General features: G+C 39.5%; 2 protein-coding genes across 2 annotated transcripts in view; one reads left to right on the forward strand and one right to left on the reverse strand.

Annotated features, from left to right (window-relative positions):
• LOC106012316 (guanylate cyclase 32E) overlaps positions 1-9,810 on the forward strand; it is a gene marked incomplete in the record, with an annotated part of 115,447 nt that extends 105,637 nt beyond the window's left edge. Inside the window, 7 exon segments of the mRNA XM_035970857.1 lie at positions 137-320; positions 1,255-1,395; positions 3,389-3,512; positions 4,026-4,269; positions 5,098-5,196; positions 5,598-5,689; positions 7,068-9,810. Of these exon segments, the coding sequence (XP_035826750.1) occupies positions 137-320; positions 1,255-1,395; positions 3,389-3,512; positions 4,026-4,269; positions 5,098-5,196; positions 5,598-5,689; positions 7,068-8,576 (2,393 nt within the window).
• A 6,484-nt stretch (positions 9,811-16,294) lies between these two features.
• Positions 16,295-25,000, reverse strand: part of LOC106012320 — a 15,195-nt gene continuing 6,489 nt past the window's right edge. Inside the window, exons 6-9 of the mRNA XM_013084922.2 lie at positions 22,853-22,996; positions 22,373-22,454; positions 21,854-21,966; positions 16,295-20,837 (exon numbers count right to left, since the gene is read on the reverse strand). Of these exons, the coding sequence (XP_012940376.2) occupies positions 19,503-20,837; positions 21,854-21,966; positions 22,373-22,454; positions 22,853-22,996 (1,674 nt within the window). The 3' untranslated portion in view covers positions 16,295-19,502. The remainder of the gene's footprint in view (positions 20,838-21,853; positions 21,967-22,372; positions 22,455-22,852; positions 22,997-25,000) is intronic.

Consider the following 25,000-nt stretch of genomic DNA (forward strand, 5'->3'; position numbering starts at 1 on the left):
ACACTTTTGAACTGAAATTGAAACAATTAAATATATTTTTAGAAGATGTGTATATAATGTAATATTATATTATGTAGACGAATACTATATAGATCTAGAGAGGTGGACATACATGTTTTATTAATTTGTTGTGCAGAAATCGTGGAGCGTGTGAAAGAAGGCCCGTCACCTGGTGGTGTTCCTTTCCGGCCCAGCGTGTCTCAGCTCAACTGCGAGCTGTACATCCTGGATACCCTCAAACTCTGTCTGGACGAGGACCCGGAGTTGAGACCCGACTTCAAGACTTGTAGGAAGGCTCTCAGACCCATGCAGAAAGGAATGTGAGTACTGTTCTGATAACTGTAAATCTAAGTATTCAATTACCAAAGTATGGACTAGGCAAACTATCACAAAGTGCACGAGAGCTGCTGGTAACTGTAAACAATTCTAGGTAATTGCATGTCAACCTCTTAGTCAATGGTGACATCTCGAGGTATTCCAGGTTAATATAAATGTTTTATGCTTATGATGACTTAATCCATATAATTAGGGAAGCTGGTTGCTTACATGATGTCTGCCACTGTGTACTGGGACTTCGTTGAATGCTTCCAAACCAAAAGACCGAGTTAACAAATAAGATATCACACCCACACAAGAATAGAACTCATGTAATTCACTTGCGAGGCGGACAACGTAGTTTTTGTCATGTGAATACTGGGGAGAATAGTTTTCTATAACTGCGCAATACAGGTGTGTGGTGGGTGTTGTGTGTTATTTGTGCACTGGAAAAATCAGCTCATGCTTTTCTGAAAAATCGTGTCTCTACGATGTCCAAGAAAGTATAGATTATACGTACAGACAGGTACATATTGTAAAATACAAATAATTTTGTCCTACTCATGTAGTCACTTACGTGCATAGACATAAAGCGTGTTAAAGATTTCGAATGAGCGTCAGGGCCTACTATTTTTCTGTTGTTTAATTATTCTCTAGCTTATGTTATATTTGCTTTTCAATTAAAGTAAAGGGAGAGTTGGGAGATGGGATTTTATTACGGCTGTGTTCCAGACACGATGTACTCCACTTACCATATACACGAGGAGTCAATTTCGGCGTAAAAGTCACTTCCTAGATTAGTTCGTGTCGTTGAATCATAAAAATGGTTCCACTGAAACAGATTCCAATCCTTTTTAACCAGCTTTTAGATCCCTTTGCAGTTATCACTCTTCTGAATGTGAAGCACTTTCATTATTGTTGGGGCCCATGTTTTCCCAGGCGCTCCAACATCTTCGACAACATGATGCTGCTCATGGAGAAGTACGCCAACAACTTGGAGTCTGTGGTGGCCGAGCGAACGGTGGAGCTACACGAGGAGAAAAAGAAAACAGAGACATTGCTCCACAGGATGCTACCCACGTAATGCTTTGGGGGCTTTTATTCTGTTGTTTAGTGGTTTGTGGTTTGTTTATGTTAGGTTTGTTTGAGCTTATGAGTTTTTTCTTTTTTGAACTTTTTCTCCTTTTTTTCTTTTTTTTGAGGGGGGGGGGCTGGGGGGAGAAGGTATCGGATACCCTCTTGCATGCGCACAATCTGAGGATGTGTACACCCTGTGTGTATTTCGGTTCATCTCTATTTTTTCTAACCTGAAAAGCGTTTACCGCCTAAGACATCTGGACAGAGACAAGAGTATGTGCTGACAATAGCTACAATGTCTGTTTCATCGAGATCATGGTGTTATCGTTTTTCCACCCCCACAAATCGGGAATTGCACTCCCTCTCAGAAAGTTAGTACACTCTTTTTATTTCCTGACCCGAGAACAGGTTGGATGTAGTATGGGTCTGCATAGATCTGCAGACGTTCCTTTTGTCTTAAACATAACCCCGATTTCTAACTGTTTTTGTTGTTTTATAAAATCTTTTTTTCAAATGTTAACTTTTAACCAATTGCTCTCCTTCCATCGTTTTTCTGTTCTCCTTTCCCTCTTTCCTAAATTTTGCAGACCATTTTTTCAATCACTTTTTGTCATTATGGAGTTTTTTAAAATATAGCTGTTTGACGTCTTATTCTGTTTTCTAATCTACTAAAAGATGCTTCTGAAAGGATAATCAGATCCGTCGAATCAAATTCGAGTAAAAAATTATTCCAATATTTGAGATTCATCTTTATTTGTTTTTTAACAGAGCGCATGTGTGTGAATTTGTTTGTGTATGTGTATGTGTGTGTACGTTTATGTGTGTGTGTGTGTGTGTGAGAAAGAGAGAGAAAGAGAGAGAGAGAGAGAGAGAGAGAGATGGAGTGAGGGAGGGAGGGAGGGAGGGAGGACGAGAGACAGAGAGGGACGAAGAGAGAGATTGTGTACGCGCTCGAGAGAGAGAGAGAGATAGATAGAGTAAGAGAGAGAGAGAGAGAGAGAGAGAGAGAGAGAGAGAGAGAGAGAGAGAGAGAGAGAGAGAGAGAGCGATCTTTCGTGTTTTATTTACATTTTGTTTGTGTATGAGTGTGTGTATTTTTAAAATCAAAGTGCAGTCCAGTGTTGACAACATACCCGAAACGTATATATTCAGTGGCGGTGGGTAGTGAAGGGCTTACGAGCTTGAGCCCCTCACCCCCACCCCGTCCCCACCCCAACTTTATCCCTTAGTTAATGAACGTTTCTAAAATAACGAAATAAGCAGTTGAAACCTTTATGATCGCGCGCAATGAACACACAGTTATCAGCTTGGCGGCTTTCCCGTTTGTCCAATCATTGTTGTCACCGCTTGCAACAATAGTAACCTAACAGCCAATCAAATGTCGTTAGGGCTCATAAAGAACAAGCTGGTTCCCACGCCCGTCTTTAATGAAACTCTTCTTGTAAAAAGGTAGAAGATGTTTTAAAAATAACACTGCACAGGGGGCTCACGCTCTCCCAGCCCTGACAATGGGGTGAAAGTTTACGACACACTTTCCCCCAGTGACACAGATACCTATGCGCCCATTGGGCCTTTGTTAGGCGCGTTCTATTTTCAGCAACAACACGACCCAATCCACCTCATTGACGGTATGTGTTTGGAGAGCTGTGTGTTTGAGCCGCTGAGATTTAACAGTTGTTAATTACATCAAACCACTTTTGAGGCAACTTTTTCTTCAGATAAAAACTAATTAGAGAAATTTGGAGGTGAAACGGCTTCGTCCCCGCCATCCAGAAGAGCTTAAATTTAACTAAGAACAAAGAGATGGAAGACAAAGGTGACTCTTCTCGTTTGAATGGTTCTCAAAATGCCGTATCTCGCCGTGAGTATAGAAAAATAATCACATTTTGTTCTTATTGCTTGCTTTTTGGTGGTAAAGAAGTGGAAGAAATCTAAGCCCCACCCAAATCTTGGTCCACCCGCAGCCACTGTATATATCTATTTCTTTCGATTTCAGGAGTGTGGCAGCTCAGCTTGTGAGAGGCCAGCCTGTGATCCCAGAGGCCTTTGATTCCGTCACCATCTACTTCAGTGACATATGTGGCTTTACTGCCATGTCGTCCCAGAGCTCGCCTCTACAGGTACTACATATGGATATTTCTTAAAAGCGGAAACGTGTCATGTTTAGAATGAAGTGTAACTCCTGACAAGAAGCAATGTAATTCTTTCCAAAGGGAAGAGCTCTTAGAAAAAGAAGAAGAAGAAGAAGAAGAAGAAGAAGAAGAAGAAGAAGAAGAAGAAGAACAAGAAGAAGAAGAAGAAGAAGAAGAAGAAGAAGAAGAAGAAGAAATAGTTCATCCAGAATGAACTGATCATGACCTTTAACGTCCAAGGGAGAAGTGAGTCTGTAAATCTTACTCGCTATAAAAGTAAAATAAAGTAATCAACGATCACAAATTCTCTGCCAGTCAGTCACATTGGTGATAGCAGAACCTGCAAGTCCTCTTAACCCTTACGTCTTTCTGTTTGATTTTTTTTCTGCACTGGTCATTGTCAGACATTGACGGGGGAACTATTATAATTATTATATCTCATTGTGTATTCTTTTGTTTTGTATCACCTTGTTGTATGCATCGTTTCGTATCATATTCCAGATCGTGGATATGCTGAATGACTTGTACACACTTTTTGATCACATCATCAAAGACTATGACGTGTACAAGGTGGAAACTATTGGGGACGCCTACATGGTGGTCAGCGGACTGCCCAAGACGAACGGCAACAGGCACGCCGGCGAAATCGCCTCCATGTCCCTCAGTCTTCTCACAGCTATCAAACAGTTCAAGATCCGCCACAGACCTGACGATATTCTCAAACTTAGGATTGGGATCCATAGTGGTAAGCATACGCCGCACGGCTCTGTAGGATCGAGTCGAAATGTTTTCTTTATAGATGGAATTTTGTCTCTTGTGTTTCGTCCCAGTCACACTTTCAGTCAGGGACACTTGGAGCTCCAGGTGTGGGGCTGTCTCCCTTTGCTCATGTTTGTTCTCCTTCTGGTATGGAGTGATAATTTAGGCACGCTATCTGCTAGACATGATTTTCAGCTTTGAGTGCAATTTGAGCCTGAATGACTTTTTTCATTCTTCTTGGCACATTTCCACTTTGTCCAATATTCTCAAGAAGGACAAAGTGCCCCGTCATACAAAATAAATCTGCTTGGTGTTTAGAGGTTCCTTATACCTTTACAAAAACCGCGAAAATGCAGCAACGTGAACATTTACACGTTTACCAAAAACGACAGAAACCTCATCAATAATGAATGCACTATAAATTCTATTGGACTTTCAACGAAATTTTAAGCAGGAAAATGAATTTGTCTTGGCCTTTTCTCCCTATATCTGTCTCTTTATTTAAAAGTGGTACACAATTTAGTGCTCGAAAATTGAACTGTTGTAGCTCGCCCACTTTGTTGATTTGGTGTGGTGTCAGACTTCAAGGTGGCTGCCGCTGGTTCGATTCCTTGTATTTAATTGGTTTATGGAATTTTCATGAGCACAATTATTATTCCACCTGGAAAAGTCTTTCGGGGGATGAGAGTTAAATCGCAGGTCCCGTCTGACAAGACGTTTTCCCGTTGTTGTATTTTAAGTGGCGTTAAACTCTTAGAATAATATTGAAACGCATTCTTCGGACGTTCTTGATGGGTTTTTTTCTGTTCCATAGGCTCTTGTGTGGCTGGGGTGGTAGGTCAGACGATGCCCAGATACTGCCTTTTCGGAGACACCGTCAACACTGCCTCTAGAATGGAGTCCAACGGAGAAGGTAAGCAAAACAACCATCTATACGCAAGCGTTTCTAAACAAGAAGTGCTTTAATATAATAACCAGGAGAAAGTATTTAAATGAAGCAAACTGGACAAAGCAAGCAGAATGGAACTAGCAAACTGAAGCAAACAGAGAGACATAAACAAAGAAAAGCTACCACAGCAAAACGGGTCAAACGACGTGTGCAGAATGAGAATGTTGAATGAATAAGTGAGCACAAACATTGAGATATTACGATTAAAATAGTATAATTTCAGAAAAATCTGCTGCTTGATTACGAGCTTTTGTTTAAACCTTTGCAGATCAAATTTCAGACAGGATAAAATCATGAACTACAGTGCTTTTTAAATGATTATGTCGGTTGACATACATTAAAAGTTGTTTCTTTGGCCTTCGCAGCCCTCAAGATCCACGTTAGTGGGAATTGTAAGGTTCTCTTGGATGAGCTGGGCGGCTACACAGTGGAGAAACGTGGACATGTTCACATGAAGGTAAGGGGAATGGAAGAGGGGCAGGGTGAACAGGCCCAGTTTGTAGTTAAACGTCTGTTTGCAGTTCTTTAAAATTTAAGTCAAGTCAGTTCAATTTTCACTTATCTCTCTCTCTCTCTCTCTCTCTCTCTCTCTCTCTCTCTCTCTCTCTCTCTCTCTCTCTCTCTCTATCTATCTATCTATCTATCTATCTCTCTGTATATATATATATATATATATATATATATATATATATATATATATATATATATATATATATATGTCTCTCTCTCTCTCGCTCTTTCTTCACTTCTCTCCCTCTCCCACTCCTTCTCCTCTATTTCTCTCTTTCTCTCTATTTCTTTCATGACCCTCAGTCTCTATCTTTCTCTCTCTTGCTTACTCCCGTCTCTATCTCTCTCTCTCTCTATCTCTCTCTCTCTCTCTTTCTCTCTCTCTTTCTCTCTCTCTCTCTCTCTCTCTATCTCTCCCTCTCTCTATCTCTCCCTCCCTCTATCTGTGTGTGTGTGTGTGTGTGTGTGTGTGCGCGCGCGTGCATGTGTGTATGTGTGTGTCTGAGTGTGAGTGTGTGAGTGTGTGTGGGGGGGGGGGGGGGGATGTGCGTGCGTGCGTATATTTTTTGTCATTGTGGCTTTCTGTTTTGTCTACTTATTTGCTATAAACGAATTGTTCTAACTGAGCCAGTCGCACTAAAGGTACCATGATTCCCCTGTAATTGAGCTCATGTTTCATACTATAAATGTTACACTCATTCATTTTAGACCCACCCTCTTCGAATGTAGTACTAATATTTTACTGACACTGAATAAACCCGTAAACAGTTAGTATACCCCTTCTTTTAGCAGAGGTTAGCCCCTAAAGGTTTATCTTTGTAATTAATAGTATGTTGTATTTGAGTTAATTTATAACCTATGATATCGTTCATTTTTTTATTTCATATTTACTCCAGCTACTTCATTACACACACCCAACTCAACATGATGTATTTGTGCTTGGCACGGTGTTAAATTCATTAAAACATATTTAAAAATTAATTATTTGATTTTCTTACTGATCCGATGAATAGTGTCTGTTTCCTGGGTGATACAAAGCACATTAATTTAAGAAAAGCAGAATTGCCCCATCTTTCGCCGCCAACAAAGACGGTATGTGCTATGCTTCGCAGAAAGTTAGATTTCTATACAAGGAAAACAGAGACAAGTTACGCTTATAGTTTATTGGAGTGATTTGTTGAAAGGTAACACAGGAAGACCCTACATCTTTACTCTCCCTCAGTATCTCTATTTTTCTCCTTTCTAGATAATTAGTGAACAAAATTGAGTCGATTTTGTGTTTCTCTTTAGCGCAGACTAATCTAAGTTGTCGTTGGTCCTTGCAGGGTAAAGGGGACGTACTGACATACTGGTTGCTCAAAGAAGACGTCCAGGTCCGAGAAAAACGCGCCCGTCATTCCGACGACAGCGGCGTACAGACAGACGTCCTCACTGAGATCACCAACACTGGAGGCTATCACAAGTCACCCAAAGACATCGTAGACCACAACTCCGCTCTCATCCCCTGTCTGCGCTCTTCATGCAACCTGCTTCACAACCAGAGAGATGAATTGGCAGGCAGTAACATACTCTTGCCTGCCACGCCACAGAGAACACACAGCGCGAGATTTTACAGAGAGTACGCGCGTGCCAGATCAAGGAATTCCGCTTGCAGCATGTCAATGGATGCTGACATAGGAACAAGCAACGTAAACATTAAAACTGCGTGCTGTAGCGTGCAGATAAGCGACTCGGCCCATCATGAGCCGGTTGTGGACAGCGCTGTTCAGAATGGCAAACCGTCTGCCGTATCAACCCCACCCGGTGCGGCTCAGGCTTCGCCGAGTATGACGTCAGACACGCCAGGTGTAACTGTTTCCGTGACGCAATGGATGATGAACGATCCTGGCGGTTCACAAACTTCCTTGAGCGGTTCTGCTCGAACTCCTAAGTTTCTCAACGATGCAGGGCTCGGGGGTCGTGACCTCAGCGGCTATCAAGATGTTAAAACCGGGCAGTGGGTGGAAAAACATGCCGACTTCCGGCCTAACCTAGCCCTGAATCGTGACGCTAAACCCAGAACGAAATCCGAGAATGTGTTCACTGCAAACTGTAAGGCGTTTGTGCGGAGTTTGCCAGGTAAGAAGAAACATAAAAGTAAAAATATGACTACCCCGAGCAGTACACCCAAGGTGGAAGAACGCAGATTCTCCACCCACTCCCCTGCCCTACGGCACAGAGACGGGTACAAAACGTCCCCAACTTGCTTTTCGGTTCCACAATATGACAACTTCAGCTCGGAATCCACAGATATTCGCTGTTTCAGAATGTCTCCCCTGAATTCGGATACCGCCTCTAACGCTTCGCTCCACAACCTCAGCCCCGAGTTTGAATACCAAGAGCCCCCTTCAAAGAACAATGAGAAATCTATGTATCTGCCGCTCGTTGAACAATTCCGGCTTGACGAGAGCAGTCACCCAAGCACACCTGGTCTGTTGTCGCCGCCACCGCCACGAACCACCGGTTCCGCTCTATCGCATTCTAGCGGTGGCTCAACGGACAGCACCAGCGCTACCCTCATCAGCAACAACAACAACAACTACAACAACCTCAACAACAGCAGCTGCAGTGGCGGCAACAATAGCAGTAGCAGTACTGGAAATAGCAACAACAATATCATGAGTAACAACAGTGGTCTGAAAAGGAACAAAATATATCCGATATTAACTTCAGTCCCCGTGGAGGGGCCAGAGAGCCCCCGTGAGTACACGAATAGGGGATTCTCAGACGATGCTCCAGCCTCACCCAGCAAACAGGTGTACGCTGTGACATTTTCTGATGACACCATGATATAGTACCGGTACATTCCCTGCCTCAGATTCCCTACAGTCACCGGTATCCGACCCGAGATGGGGCTGAACTATATTTTGCCGTGCACGCAAAAGACAATTGTTGGATTACTATGTGAGAACATTGTGTTAGTCTGCATCTTCAATTCTCTACTGCGATAGATCCCATACAACTTAGATTGGCTCTTACAGATAGGTCAAAGCAACAGACCCCTTAATGTTTTAAGTTGCGTCGATAGAGACGGGAACATTTTACTCGCTCATTTTCGTTAAAAATAGTTTGTAGGCCGAACTCTCATAGCCGTAACCTTCGACTTTAAAAAAAACCCTATTCTACATTTGGCAATTTATCCATGATTCTGACTTTCCGAAAAAAAAGTGTCAGTTTGCAGTTGAGATGAATTCAAAGGCATACCAACTTATCTACCTTTCTGACACAACTAAAAACGGTGCACTAGTGTACTGTCGTCATTCTTTAAAACTTTGTTCTGTCAGATATAAACCTTAAATCCTAAAGTATGTAATTTCTTGAAACAGGCGACGCTAAGTTTATATCAACTTGTACGCATTCTAAATCATCTGTGGTTTATCGAAATATTGTCCAGGCATCCTTGTTTTCACTTCAATTTTAGAACCGCTCAATACTTACATAACCGATTACATATTTTCCCCAAAAAAACAACAACAAAGAAACTGAAATCTCTACCTTACCAACATCCCTTCATGACTGGAAGACCAACTACTACTCCATGAAAGTGAGAAAAAACAAATATTGTGCATATCCCTATTTCTGAATTAAACTATACAGATTCTTTGTTTTTATCTAATGTCAATGGTCTGATTTTCAAAAGTAAAAGACGTATGACGGAGGAAGGGGGGGGGGAGACAACTGCTGCTTTACCTAACTGAAAAAGTCGATATTGATATTATTTGTTTATATTGTAGAGTACAGATTTTTTGGATACACCCTCCCAGTGGGTTTGTGTTCGAATTATACAAATACATGATGTTTACTCTGTGTGACGAGGGGGGTTTATTTTCGTGTTTTTTTTAAACAAATTTTCTTCCGGTCCACGCTTAATTTTTCAAGTTTAAATTACTTATTTTGTTGTGAAAGCTCAAAATTTTAACATCTACCTCTGTTCTTCAGCTGCATAAATTCCATGTTCACAATAATTATCACCGTTGTCATTCACTGCATTATCACCGTCGATTTCATTACCATTTCTTGTAAAAAAAATTTACATAATATGTAAGTTGTAAGTCTTAAATAAAATACTTTTTATACAATAACATGAAGTAGGGATGACACTTGCTCAATGTTTTGTCTCACTTTTAGAGACTTTCAGGAGCCAATAACAAAAGTACTTATTTTGAAATGTGAAGTGTGCAAATAAGAGAAACTACTAGTATGACCTGTCCATCATCATCATCATCATCATCATCATCATCATCATCATCATTATCATCATCATCATTATCATCATCATCATCATCATTATCATCATCATCATCATCATCATCATCATCATCATCATCATCATCATCATCATCATCATCACCATCATCACCATCATCATCATCATCGTCATGAATAACATCTTTTATTTTAATATGTTGTCAGTGTATATAGATTTTACTAAAATTGTATTGAAATGGTCATTCTTCTTTCCTCGTTTTGGGCATTTTATATGCTACAACTCATAGTAAAAACAAAAAGAAATTTCTCTAGTTTTATAGTCTCTGAGTCACGCAATTACCCGGCACATTCATTTCGTAACTACCACGTATTTGAAGAACTATTTCAGATTAAATTTTGTTTTCTTACATTATCCAAAATCTTTTATCAGTTTATAATCCCTGCTAGAGGTCACGTTTTCCCAAATGCTGTGAAGCGAGCTGTAAATAGCGCTACCAATTACTTACTTTGCTACGAATGCATCTAATAGTGATTTATTTTTGATTGTTTTGTACATATTTTTGTATGCTGGTGTATTCCGTTGCGAAGCAGCTACCTTCACTCTCAAATATGTCTGTTTAGTAGCAACACCAAGTATTCATCAGCAAAAATCCATTTCCATTAGATTCAAAGTAGCTCATGAACACAATAGTAAAATGTTGTAAGAATTACGAGGATTTTAATGAAAGTAGTGTCTTTATTTATTTTTATTTTTTTTGTTTTGCTTTATGGCAACTCCTCATCTTTAGTGCAACGGTTAAATTGTTTGTATAATACATTACAAACGAAATTGATTTCTGTCGTAGGGGAAGGGGTGTAGATATGTTTTTTCGAGTCTCTAATACAGTTTCAATCCACATTGCCCCTGACGTGCATTAAAGTAGAAATCCCTAGCCACAAGAAAGTGTCACTATTGTGTCGAAATTGCCGCGAAACAAATAACAATGACTAATATTGTTGAAACTGAGTATGTCTGTGCGCATAAGAAAGTAATATTAGTACCTGAAATGTCACTGATTAATCAACAGAAAGTTCTTTTAATTTTTTTTCTTCTTTGAAAAATTCAGGAGCTACATCGTGAAAAGATATGGATCCCTCGGGGGGAGACGGAGAGTTGTTGTTTTGAACGGTGGTGAATTCTTCCAATAAACTATAAATTTTGTATTTGTTTTATACAAACTGCGCAGTGTGTCACTATTTTTGCTTTTGTCCATTTCTTCGACACCTGACTTTTCTGATTCCTCATGTGCATGTTTTGGCGTCAGGCGCGAAATCATAAGATCATGGTTCCAATTGGTGGTTTTCCAACACAGGGCTTATTTTTTCCAAGTGGTGACTTTATTTTGTAATCACCTCTCCATGAATGTCTGTGGTGTACGATCAGTCTCTTTACCATACAGGCGGAAGACGCAATGTTGGTTTTCAACATAAAAATGTTGTCTAGTATCTCTGTCTGTAGTACTGCCGTACGCCCCTCAGCCCTTCCTCCCAATTATTTAAATTGAGTCGATAACAGCGCGAGACATTTTACAATTAATTGTCCCACTCGAAAAGGGTAGGCTAACGTGCAATTATTACCATAATCATGTTAACAATCTGTGTAAGTTCTCAACGTACAGAACGCAGGATAATATTGACGTGTGCTTCAAGGCGCTTAGATGGCGTCAGTTCTAAATAAATCACGGAGAGTTTTACATGTAGTTGGAGTCATACAGCTATACAAATAGTATCTACTTCATTACAAATTTGTAACAGGATTTGCGTTGATCAGCAAAATTGAGAGGAAATAAACCAGACTTTATTAATGTTTGTTCATGTTAATGAACTCGTTTCTTAAGCCGCTTTTCAACGGAACAAAGACCAACATGAAAAAACACTTGGTCCTGTTTGACTTACTTAAACCGATTTGATTCTTGTCCTTGCATATTATGTTCATAACTGTTGAAGAATTATACAATTATGTGACTTTTCGTCTTTGCTTTGCTACTGGTAGGTACAATAAAATGCATGTAATGTCATCGGAATGTTTTCATGACTTTTAACATATTTATTTTTCTGTTTGAATCATTGATCCATGCTGTCAATTCAGTAGTTGATATCTGCGTCAGCAGAGGGATTTGTGTAACCAGTTCGTTTCAGTTTCAACTAACGTTATTTGTTTCACCTGCAAACTATACTCTCTCTCTCTCTTTCTCTCTCTCTCTCTCTCTCTCTCTCTCTCTCTCTCTCTCTCTCTCTTTCTCCCCCCCCCTCTCTCTCTCCCTCTCTCTCTCTCTGTTCGTCTCCGTCAATTTGTATGCCTCTTTTTTATGTTCTTTTTTTCTGCCTTCTTTTTCACACTTCAGCTCTCGTTATCTTTCTGTCCCTTTGACATTACCTGTACTACCTGTGACGATAGGTTCGCTATCTTACTTTCTTTTCTATCTTTCTCTCACAATTGAAGTAGAACCTATTAATTCTCAAAGGAGTAAAATTCTGAAAAAAAATATGTTTAGAAAGACAAACAAGGTTTAAGTATAGATTGCTTTTGTTTGCAGTCCACGCTCTGTTCTGAATTACAGTTGAAGCGTCTTGCTTAATAACAGACCAAAGGTGATAACCCATTAGAAACTGTCGTACTGATGTGGCTTGCATCTCTGTCTAAATCTGTATGAACTAACAACTCTATCACTGGGATAACTAGGATATATGATACAGATGCTTTAAGACCTTGTCGTTGGGCCGAAGAAGGGTCAGAAAAAAAGAAATTATAGATCAAAACTTGAGTGAGAGATATCGAGAGAAAGAAAGAAAGAAAAAAAGGGAGAGAGAGATAGATTGAGATAGATAGATTGGGAGAGATAGATTGAGAGAGGGATAGAGAGAGAGAGAGAGAGATGGATAGAGAGAGAGAGAGAGAGGGATATAGAGAGAGAGAGAGAGAGAGAGAGAGAGAGAGAGAGAGAGAGAGAGGAGAGAGAGAGGGGGGGGAGAGAGAGAAATGATCTGCCTTTATATTAGAAAATAAATATTAACTAAAAAGTGTAAGCAAAGGAAACCCGCTGTGTGTACAACTACTACTAATAATAATAACTGATAGACCGGCTGAAGCAATAAATCTCTGCAACAATAAACTAATATAAATCCATATTATGCAACACGTTACATTGCTCTGCAACTTATTTATTATAAGCCTAAGCTGTGACGCTTCATTGTGTGTTAAAACTGTAATTCCATGTCGTGCGTGGTACCTTTGGAAATATTTCCTTCCCAGTTTTGCTTTGGCCTTTATCGGATTGCTCTGACCATTTCTCCACAACCTCCTTTGTTATTGGCGATTTGTCTTTCTGTTTTCGAACCAGGCTTGTGATATTAAGTTCCATGTAACTTATTTATGGCACTGATACTTCCTCACTTTTTTGTCTAAGTATAATCCGGAAGCCCAAGAAATCCCTTTCTGTCTCATGTCAATGTGTTCATTCTCACTAATAAAGCAGAACTGACTTCTTGGTATTGCAACATTTCTTAATGTTTGTCGCCTTTAATGTTGATTTACAATGTATATAGCAGTGTTTTCGTTGTGTAACCCAGAGATCGGACTTAGTGAGTGAGTTGCTTCCGGGGGCAATACGTTCGGATTTCTTTTTAAACGTTTACTTACTTAGTTTCTAGATTGTTCGAGAAAAAACACCAAAAAATTACAACAGTGTCCAAGCTTTTAAACGCTATCTAGTTAAAATGTTTCCTGGTTGAATATTTCCGATATTTTTTCTACGAGTTGTAAACAACAGCTCAACAAAGTTTTGCACTTAACTAAATGCTATCGAGGAAATGATCTCGCTTTTCAAGACAAATGAGGAATTGGTCGCTTTTAAGGACATGCGGGCTACCCCAGATTTCGGGGGTTTCCAGAAATCTTGGCCTTCACCAAAAACGGGGCATTGTCCTACCTATAGAAGAAGTTTGGTTTCATTGGTGTGTTTATTTCTTTGGTTATAGAGAAAACTTCCTTGTCTTTTATAGAAACTAAACATGGGGCAAAAACTTCACTTTCGATTTTCTCAAAGCAGCATTTTTCGGGATAGCCCCCTTGTGCTCAAAAGCGACCAATTATGAACATATTGTCATGCTCTGATCCATGCCAACTCGGCCTAGCGAAGATGGAAATGGTACTGTCGTAGATTAAGATATATGCCATGAGAATGCAGACTATTGATGTGTAGGAAAGTCCTAGTTGCAGATCGTCTATGGACAGACATCTCATGGGACTCGACTACAGAAATCTGCACCCTGGTGACGTTTAAAGGGCTGTGCGTGGTGCGTGTTCGACCTGAAGTGTTCATTTTAAAGAAAAACAATTAAATTCTGATTTACTATAGATCCAAACTGACGGAACTGCTTTATTCATGACACCAAAGGTCTTGAGGGCACCTAAAGCATTCTCTCCATGCCGTGCAGAGAACTTACGAAATATCAAGGATGGTGAGTTTGTGGAGAGGTAATGTTGAATACAAAACGTTCTTAGCTCTTTACTAAAAGTAACCATGATCTCAGCAGGTAAAAGAAATTTGGAGTAAATAATTTGTGCAGACTTCTGTTGAGCTGTTAGACTGCTGTACCTTGCAATTTGGAGCGATTGTTGCAACTTTTAGAGGTAGACCTACTGCGAACTGTAGCGTCATGCTATGAAAATGGCGACAAGGTAGAAAATGGGCTGTTTTTTAATGTACCATAACGAGCAAAAGCATTTTATGGACTTTTCTAAAATTGATATCAGACAAATTCCTTTTGGCTTCCAAATGTTAAGTTAAAATCTGAAAAGCAAAACTTCAGTATGAAGGAAGATATTTACAAAGCAAGTTGTACAGTTGTTGTTTTGTTGTTGTTGTTTGTTGTTTTGTTTTTTGGATCACCCTGAATAATACGAACTTCAAAGTACAGGGTAATTTAAAAAAACACAACTAAACAACTAACAACTCTTTTCGGAATATCTCGCACAAAATTTGTACTCTGATAACGTTGTAATTTGGAACAGATATAATTCATCCAACAAATAAAATTCATAAAGAAAAAACTTGTTTTCGAGAAAGGAAATGGCTTTTAAAAAATCACCTCTAAAGTCTTAAACGCACCTATTTAAAAGATCTTGTAATGAGAGTCATGAAATGATTCGTTTGTATTTCCCTTCCTTTTCTTTTTAAAATGTAATCTTCCCATCCTTGTAACATTTAAGCAATAATTCTTTTCTCTTACAGACTTACAGAGGTTTAAAGTAGATGGTTTGGCGGGTGCTCTGGTGTGGTTTGCTCTTTCTCTCCTTTCAAACATCTTTCGTCTTTATCTCTCCTCATTTTTGTGTATGATTATCTCTTGTAACACATCTAATCTTCGGCACTAATATAACCGTGGAGTTGCTGCAAGTCCTGTAAAACTCTTACTAAAAAAAGAGGTTAAAAGAATATTTGTAAAATTTTGGAATTCCAAGAATCAGTGTCCTTCTTTGGACTCGACACATTTTAACGCGTCGTTTGTAACGCTCAGAGGTGGTCAAACAAGGATCCACCCAACCATGAGTATTCAAAGCTACACACACAGTACACCTTGCAGCATGGATTTGTTTCTAGAGGAAACTTAAGGAAAGGAACACTGTCTGCAAACTTCTGTTGGCAGTTAGACTACTGCAGCTTACAATATGGCCCAATCGTTTGGATTTTCAGTGGTACGCCAAATGCAAACTAGTGTGTCATGCTACCTAAATGGGAACATAGCTGAAAATGTCGATTTATCTAAAAATGAATTACCTTTGACTCCAAAAAATGTTGTACACATTTGAAACACAAAACTTCGGTGTGGAGGAAAATATTTACAAAAATAGTTATATATGCTTGTTGGGTTTTTTCAATCACCCTGTATGTGCGTGGTATTCTTTTTTTTTTTTCGCGAATTGTCTATCTCACACTTTTCCTTCTTCCCTGTCGTCTGCGATGAAAATGGTAAGCTCTTTGGCTAGCACTGACCTGACACGAGTTCAATCTCTATGTGAGGAATGGTGTCTTTGAATCTCCTTCTTTTTCTGTTGAGGTATATATCTAGAATCTGTCTCTGCCCTGCTTCATTCTGACAGACATTACTCGTCTACCACAGATCTACGTTGTTTATTGTGGGCATTCCCTATTCTCCGCCATGTTCCATGCTCGTAAAGCATTACAAAACGGCGTTTGTGGTATAGCTATCACCCACTCATATCAGCGAATTTTAAAAAAATGAATCGAAAGGCATAAATGCGCACACTTTCAATATAATTTATTAAATCAAATAATATCTACAACATAACATGCTTTAAAGAAAAAAATAACCACGTGTATATACAATCATTGGCAACGTTTAGCCGCACATCACGCAACAAGTATGCGTATTGTATACATACTGAGCGTAATATTATTATGAAATACGTTTTATTGGTTTCAAAATAATACGAGCATAAAAAAATTAGCTGATAGGATACTTTCAAAGAACATCCAAGAAATCCCAAAGCTTTCAAACTCCAGATGAGCCTACAACAGATAACATAGGCACCACTAACATCCCGGGGTTTTTTTTGGTTCATTACAGACATCAATATATGAGAGGCAAGCATCATAATAATTTGTATAAGGAGCTTGGACACACACCATTGTACGTCACAGTTCGATTTACCCCATGCAAACAGGGGGGTGGACAAGAAAAACATAACAAACTGAAGGGACTAGAGATGAAAACATACAGTATAAACATCACAGTGAGTGTATGAGCACATGGTATGCTGCCTGCTATATACACACAGATCTATCGTAGTAATCTATCTCCGACAAACAAAAAATCCCAACTTGGGGTGGCGTCTTTAGCTAAAAGCCTTGGATATTATTATTATTATGTTTTCTTCTACGTACCTTGCTAGGGGGTAACTGACTGTAAGATCTGCATTTTGTGTTGTACTTTAATTTTTAATACATGGCCGTTTCTTCTACATAGAAAGTAAAATCATTCCTTGCTTGTCAGGGAGCTAGCTGCCGTTCTTGGTGACGCTCTAATATTTACACTGGCTAGAGACTGTGTGATTCTAGTTAATGTTGCCGTAGACGCCTTAATGATTTTGAAGATAACCCGTGCGGCTAGGCCATCTTTAGTTTGTACCAGTAGGCGATTTAAGTGTTTCATGGCCAGCCGTTATGCAATCTATTCGTTCAACACAGGCTGTGCGTTTCTTTGAAAATGTTGTTCTTTCCAAATAGCTGTGCTAGTGTGTCATATTATTATTTCAGTCATAGATATAGGAACAACAAAACACGTGAAAAATCAATGCTAAAAGATTATGAAAATGGTCATGATGACTTAATGATCGACGTGATTTCAGGCGAATGTAGTTATGTGGAGGTATATTATGCTCTGAATAAGCAAAAAAGTTGCTTTTTCTACTTTATAGTATTCTATTTTGCATGGACATTACAAGTAGTAAGATGTGATAAGCCACAATAAGTGAAACAAACCATAAACAAATCACAGATTGCATTTTCTTTAGTTTCGAATGATCGAAGAGTATACAATTAAACTCATTTGATATCTATAAATAATTGCTAGGGCCTCTGTGTTCTGATGATTAGGCTCTGTGGCTTTCAAGTAAAAGACATGAATAAGTTCGATTTACAAGCATTTTCATGTGTCTTTTTGGGTACTGTATCTCACTCAGTGCGAGTTGCCTAAATGAGCATTGTCTAAGTAGTTTGTACAATAAATTGTCTGAATTTTATCGATAGCGGCCTAAAATATTTACAAACAATAGTAACTCGAAATTATCATGGTTCTTAAGACAGTGGCAGCTACGACAACATTCCTGGCTTTTTCAAAAACATGTTATTTTCAAGGCCTCGTGTGAATCTTAAAGTTATAGTCTAAGGAATAACAATGGTATTTAGAAAAATCGTTTCTCCTTTTTTCGTTTGTCCAGAAGGAGGTTATATTCATGATAATGAATCATAGTAAAACAGATTACGGTAAGAATGTTTGGGATAAATGGATTCATCAACACAATCAAAAGCAACCAGGTGATTCGGATAGTGACCCTAAAACATGCATATGAACGAAAATAAACTGGACAGCGTTACAACCAGGATTACAAATGAACAGAGTAGATGAAAAAATTGCGACATGTGTACGGTTGTGTTGTGCTGGACGGACGAGAACTGACTGACGAAAAATTAATACAAACGAGAGTCAAGTACATAGCTTTTCCCACAAAAAACACATAGTTTGTGAAGTGCAATTTACTGTGCTCATTTTTTTTCTTTCGTCGGATAGCTTCATTAAGCATCTTCCATCCTGCACTGCTTACCATGATCGCACACTTAAGGTAAGGAACAATAATAATGTGATTATGTTTATTGTATACAGATCACAGAGAGATGATGAGCACATGGTGCGGGGGCACCAAGGGGTGAACGACAAAAGACTTGTGCGAAAATAAATAAGGGTAAAACTACAAGTCCTTCTGCTTATAATGTATAGAGCATGCCTTCCGTCACAACAAAATGCATTTCTTCGAAGGCTTAAGAATCATCCATTGATATAAAAAAGGAAATTAAAAATCGCTAATAAAAATTGTAACAGTGATAGCAATCGTGGTAAGTTGGTTGACAGCATTTGTATTCGAGATAAGATGGCAGGCTCGCAATCTTAAGATCGTGGATTTGATCTCACGCTCTGCCCTGGATATCTCCGTAACTTTAGTATCTTTAGGGAAATGCATTTTCTCAATTGTTCTTCAATTCACCCGACTAGAAATAGATTCTTTTTAATTGGCAAGGAAGGCCGTGTTAACTATGTTAATAGACTTAACTTCGGTCTAAAATACCGTCATTCAGATCTTAGCGGCGAGGGAAAGGGAGTGGGAGGGGCAGATAGCAAAAATGAACTACATTGCAGGCAACGTGGGTGATAATGAAGTCGGGAGAGTGTTCAATCAGGAGGCACACAAGACTACACTCTCTCCTTTCAACTTTTTCGTGCTGTCTTGAGCAGATGCTGGCGCTTTAGGTGTTATGATAAAATTAGTGGGTGCATAGGCAAAAGACATGGGTTCGATTTAAAGATGAAAAAAAAGTTATTTGATTTGATCAAACACCCCCGTCATCTACCTCAAAAGGCCATTATATCACTCATCCGTCTGGGTTGGCACAGATAAACAGGATCAAAGTCGACCTCGCCCTCCACGGTTAGTATTATTAATCATACCAGTATGTCGGTGTGGGAGTAAGACACGAACAGTACATACAAATGAACAGTTGTGTTCTGCTTTTGTTTAACTGCTCTATACCCGCACATGCTGCTCGCTATAAACATTTTCGTTTTTCATCTTTATTGAACCCAAAAATAAGCGATACACTCAATCTTGTAAAGATGTGTTGATGAATCAACCGTGTATGCAGTAAATTGTTCACAACAAAGGTTGTTTTTGTCTCTTAGAGATAGGCGGTAATTGTTTCAGTTGCGACTGTAGGTGTATGTTGTGGGTGCTGATCTAGTGGGTAAATTGGGGATAGATCAGGTGTTGTCAGTAAAGAGGCGTTGCTAGTAATTGACTCTCTGAAAGGATTCGTTGATGCCGTGTTCAGCCTGGGCAGACGACGGCTGCTTCGGAACGGGTTGCCCTGAAAGTTTGCATATGACGGAAAGTAGGTCACCTTCTCTTCTGAGGCTTGGTCGAGGGGCACAACAGCATTCTCTTTTTCAAAGGCTGCGTTGATAAAGGACGTTACATCTTCTTCCACAGACGAATTTCCACGTTCTGTCCTTGTATGGTACGAGTTCTGTGACGTCACGGATTGGTTATGTCCTTCATCACCAATTGCTTTACCTTCAGAAAGTGGTTTCTCGTTGTCTGATCGTCTTTGTGCTGCCACGATCTCCTCCAGCTCGCTGATGACATCAACATCCCGGAATGACCTCATGGAACTGACGCTGCCAGTGTCCGTGTACCCGGCCGGAGGGTTCAAGGTCGCTGTTGTTTTTGACTCATTCGACATGGGTGTGACACTTGTCAGAAGATCCAGAGCTAGATAATGGGATTGGAGGTTCGAGTTCTCTGTGTTTGATTGAGTGTGGTTTTGTCTGGAAAGTGCCTGATCTACTGGTGAGGAGACTGTCTCAGCCTTACCTTCTCTCCTAGAGTGTGAAAGTGGTGTCGGGTGAGCCGAGGCTCTCTGAGACCCGTCTCTGCTGAGTGTGACAGCATCTTGGAATGGTATAATCTCAGACCGATGAGTCTCGGAAAGTGTTGGAGTCCCGGACATCATACCCTGAATATCGTAGTATGAATGCATGTCGGTAACAAATACGTCATCTAAGTTATCAGAATTCCTAACGTTGTTTTCATTTTCTGATCTGTAGTTATGGTTAATTCTTCTATCCTCTTTTTTCGACTCTCGGTTGTTGACATGCGCACTGTTGGGACCTGAGTACATAATAACACCCATAGAACTCGGCCTCCACTCTCCTCTAGTTGCTCCAGAAGATCTGATAGAAGGTCCATGGCTTTTGGTGCGTTTCTTAAGAGCACAGAGCAGAACAATGAGTAAAGTTAGAGAGATGAGGAGCAGGCCGGACAAGACGATCGTGCAGATGAAGAGGGTGTCCTCCCGGCTGCTGGAACCTCCTGCACTATTTGGAGACGCCCCTCCTGCGCCAGTAGAACCGTTCCTGAGATGGCGTCCTTCCACCTCCAGGTGCACTGTACTGATGGCTGTGTGCATGGGGTCCATTGACCTGGTCCTGTTGTCCTCAAAACTCTCACTCACCTAAGGAATTTTTCATTGAACGCCATACATCAATTTAACCAAATTACACTGATAATGGTAAACATGTCATTGCATTGTCTAATGAGCTTTTTGCATACATCAAACTGTGAATAAAATAGACAAGTATACACTTGATGTGGTATTGGTTTAGCATAAATGTAACTGCTGCAAAACGAAGTGCTTTAAAAATATGGATTTTTGAATGTTAAATACTTTTCCAATAATATAATGGAGGGTCATTAAAAACACAATACAACATCCAAGTGCAAGAACGTTAATTTTGGTATTGATGACTTTAGCAAGCGCATCATAGTGCTAGAGATCATATCATTTGACCTGGTGATGCTCCAAGATCAGTGGCTGAACAGGGGAGAGAGTTTACTGTAGTACATATATGTGTTCATACATCAGGAAATGTTTAAGTGGACTGTCTATAAGGGTATTTTTCTTGTGATGCCAGAGTCACAAATTCAATTGAAAAAAATGGATAATTCAACAAAGGAAAAAAAGGCCCTTTTGAAAGTCGTCCATCAGTTTTGTACACGAAACACCCTTACGTTTCAAAGCAGATGTTTTATTCTCCCATAGACTGAATTTAGATCAATTTTAAGTCTTGATTTTACCCTGCCTATGAGGGACAACCCGAGCTTAGAGGAATACAATGTCCAAGAATACATGATAAAATGTATCCCCACAAAGGAATCGACCCCAGGTAGTCTGCATGCGACATCAAAGCACATGACCGCTTGACCATGGACGCCAGTAAACATTCTTATCTAGGGAAGGGCGTTTCATTATTAAGCAGTATAAACAGGAATAGCTGTAGTAATGACCAAAGTCAATTTGAATTCGTTTAGGTTTAAAACCATCCTTTTTATTATTCAATTTAAAGTTTTGTAGATGAGAATGTAATTTTACATCCTATTTAAACGGAAACTATATCACTACGGAATGCATGGGTATGAACGAGTTGTAAACAGTCTGCTTGAGAGTTGTGAGAGCAAAGATTTACTTACCTCGAGAAGAAAAAATATATCACTGAAATCAGAGTCTTCAAGTGGCTTCAGTAAATGAACACTTCCATTGATGGGGTCAATGGACACATACTGTTCAAAGCCCATCGGTGAACCTGTTCAAGAATTGAAAAAAACGTTTTATTACTTTTCAACACTGTAGTATTTCTTTGACGAGTTGTTTTAAAATATATGTCTCCTATAATCAGAACTATTTCTACTTGAAGGTCCAAGGAAACTACGTGTATCTTCGAAAATAACAGGGGAATCCCCCTTCGCCTCCTCACACCCTATAAACAACAAAAACAAAAATCCCAAAGAAATAAAACATTAAACCAATAAACAATAACACAAAAAAGTACGATGCTAGTACAGATTAGCAAGAAGTTTTCATAGACAGCAAATTAAGACAGTTTGTTTAGTATAGTATACCTATTTTGGGACTCCATACAACATTCACACAGAAAGACGGACACATGTGTCTAGTAATACTATTCATACCAAAGGGTCTTTTTGCAGTACCTGTAACAATCCGAAATGTAACTGGGTCATCATCAGGATCCTGTGCATGAATTTGTTCTGGAGTCAAATCTGTCACTTGCCCCTGTTAAAATACACTATTCTGAGTTAAACTTATTGAACCTTAAGAAGGATAATGCTTATAACTTAATAATGTACGTGGTGTGAGGAAAGCTGTCATGGGCTTGCATACAATATATGTCAATTCGATTCCCTTGAGTCAAAAACGTTTTTATTGTACATTTAAGTCTGAAAGTAAATCCATTTAATATAAATTTTAACGACCTAGAAAGTACAGATTTACAAATAACAATGATATTACGTGATCCGACCTCGGACAATTTTAGAAGACAAAAAAACCCAGGGATACTATAATACGGACCACAGGGTGTCAAGGGAATTAAAGTTAAGTATGAGAGTGCTATAATTGTGTATAATATTGTTAATATTATGATGTGAGCGATGTTTAAATAAAACATTTACCAGCTGTGTTGGACTCACGACCGCCTCGTACCCTATGGAGCCGCAGTCTGCCCGACAGCCGCGGTGCCAGAAGGTCGGTGGATTGTCGTTGACGTTGATCACTGTTATCGTCACTGTTGTACTGTTGGTCAGCCCTCCCTGGTCCTAGCGGGAACAAAAAAGGGATTGTAAACGTGTGTCCTTACAATTAAGAAAGAGAGAGGGACGGGGGGGGGGGAGACAGGGAGACACACAGAGAGAGAGAGAGAGAGAGAGAGAGAGAGAGATAGGGAGAGGGAATAGGGGCTGAAAGAAATTGAGAGAGTGAGAGACATGGGGCACAATAAGAAAGGGCTGGAGGTGTGCGGAAACTAAGAGAGGAGGAATAAATGTTTCCCCCAGATTTAAACATTAACAAATATTGTATATGTTTAAAGAATAAATTATGAGCTAACTTTCGTTTTATTTTGAAATCTCATTTGCCGAAACTCCTCTCTTGGTGAACAGTGAGCTTTTAATTCCTTTCTGTATAAGCTGAACACATAGAAACGTTAAAATCCTGAACAGTTGGCAGTATCGCAAGAGAGCAGAATGAACTGCGAATACACCGTAGCCCGATTCTTTAGCATTGGTTACAGTTTGAGCTACAAGTGCGAGCCAGTTTGCATCCCAATGTCCAGAAAGAAAGTCTAAATAGTAGCTTATTATTGCCCATCCATACTACAGAAAAAGAGCTAAACATTTCCGGGGAACTTTAGCCCACATGTCAAGAACGGTTTACGATAACCGAAGCCCGCAACTTAAATATCAAAGGGCGTTTTCAAAAGCTGAAATATCCTCTCTTCTGGCTGAAAAAGTCGTGACATCCAGACGAACTTGGTACCCATGGGGCTTTTGGTTGAGGACGAGCCAGTCTCTGCTAGACACAAACAAGTCATTCTGGGGGCGCTCCCAAGGGGACTGACAAATTTCGATGGTAAGGTGTTAAAGAGGAATGACATACCAATGGCGGAATGATACGAGAGCCGGGTTCGGAGAATGTCATTTTTTTAATGTTGAACTGGAATGGGTGGGCGTGTGGACAGGTTTTCTAAGACAGTTTAGCTGAACTACAGCATTTGAACGTCTGATGCATTAGTTTTAAACTATTAAGTCTTTGTTAAGAATTCCAGTTTGTTGTGTGGGTACTTTGCATTTTACGTCAGTCCCTGTTTCAATGAAATTCAAGAATTCAAATTGCTCTCTAAGTGAGTGCACTTTTCCAATCAACAACAGAAAGGGAGACAGAGAAGGTAGAGAGAGAGAGAAAGAGAGAGAGAGAGAGAGAGAGAGAGAGGGAGGGAGAGAGAGATGGGGGCGGGACAGTTTTTGCTGGTTGACTTTTCTGAAAATGTTTGCTACTTTTAATATGCTAAAAAATACAAAAGTATATTCACTGGCCAGCTATAGTCACCATGTAAAGAGTTTATGAACAAATATCAAAGTAAAAAGTTACAAGATATATAAAAATGTTCTAGAGGGGCCTCAGAGCTAACAACCATTAATTCCTTTCTCCCATCCCAGTTGCTTTCTCAATGGAGGTTAGGTAAAAAAGTACGATTGCTTGGATATTTCGTTCTAGTGTAATGCCCCCGATCCCGCATCTGCGCCTCCGTCGCCCATCTTCATATTTTTTTTTATAATATAAAGAGAATCACATCAACACGTTTATGGTCATGTAGTGCAGGATAAGATAAGACAAACAGACACATACAACAAAAGGAAAGGAAAAAAAGTAGAACCTACTAATAGTACCGTCCAACCACCCACTTTCCCAATCTCTAGTCCTCTACCTTTCTGAACTCTTTATAAAGAACGTTACTGGCACATACTAATACACGTGTATTTCCAATCAGCAGCAAACAAAGAGCATTGTTCCGGCGCAATTCTACAAATCAAACACAAATCAGAAACCCAAAATTGCAGAATATTTATTTTATCGTATACATGTTATTGCTAGTAAAAAAATTAAAACATCTGTACGAATAACAAAGACAGGTTTCTTTATGGCGTATCCCAAATTATGGTGTCCTCAATAGTTCTCAAACGACAAAAGGCCAAGTTAAAATAACGTACCTTCCTGTGAACATAAGCAAAGCTGTGTACAATAAAAATGAGACAGAGTTTTGG

Source organism: Aplysia californica, unplaced genomic scaffold (genome assembly GCF_000002075.1).
Source record: "Aplysia californica isolate F4 #8 unplaced genomic scaffold, AplCal3.0 scaffold00014, whole genome shotgun sequence".
NCBI lineage: Eukaryota > Metazoa > Mollusca > Gastropoda > Aplysiida > Aplysiidae > Aplysia > Aplysia californica.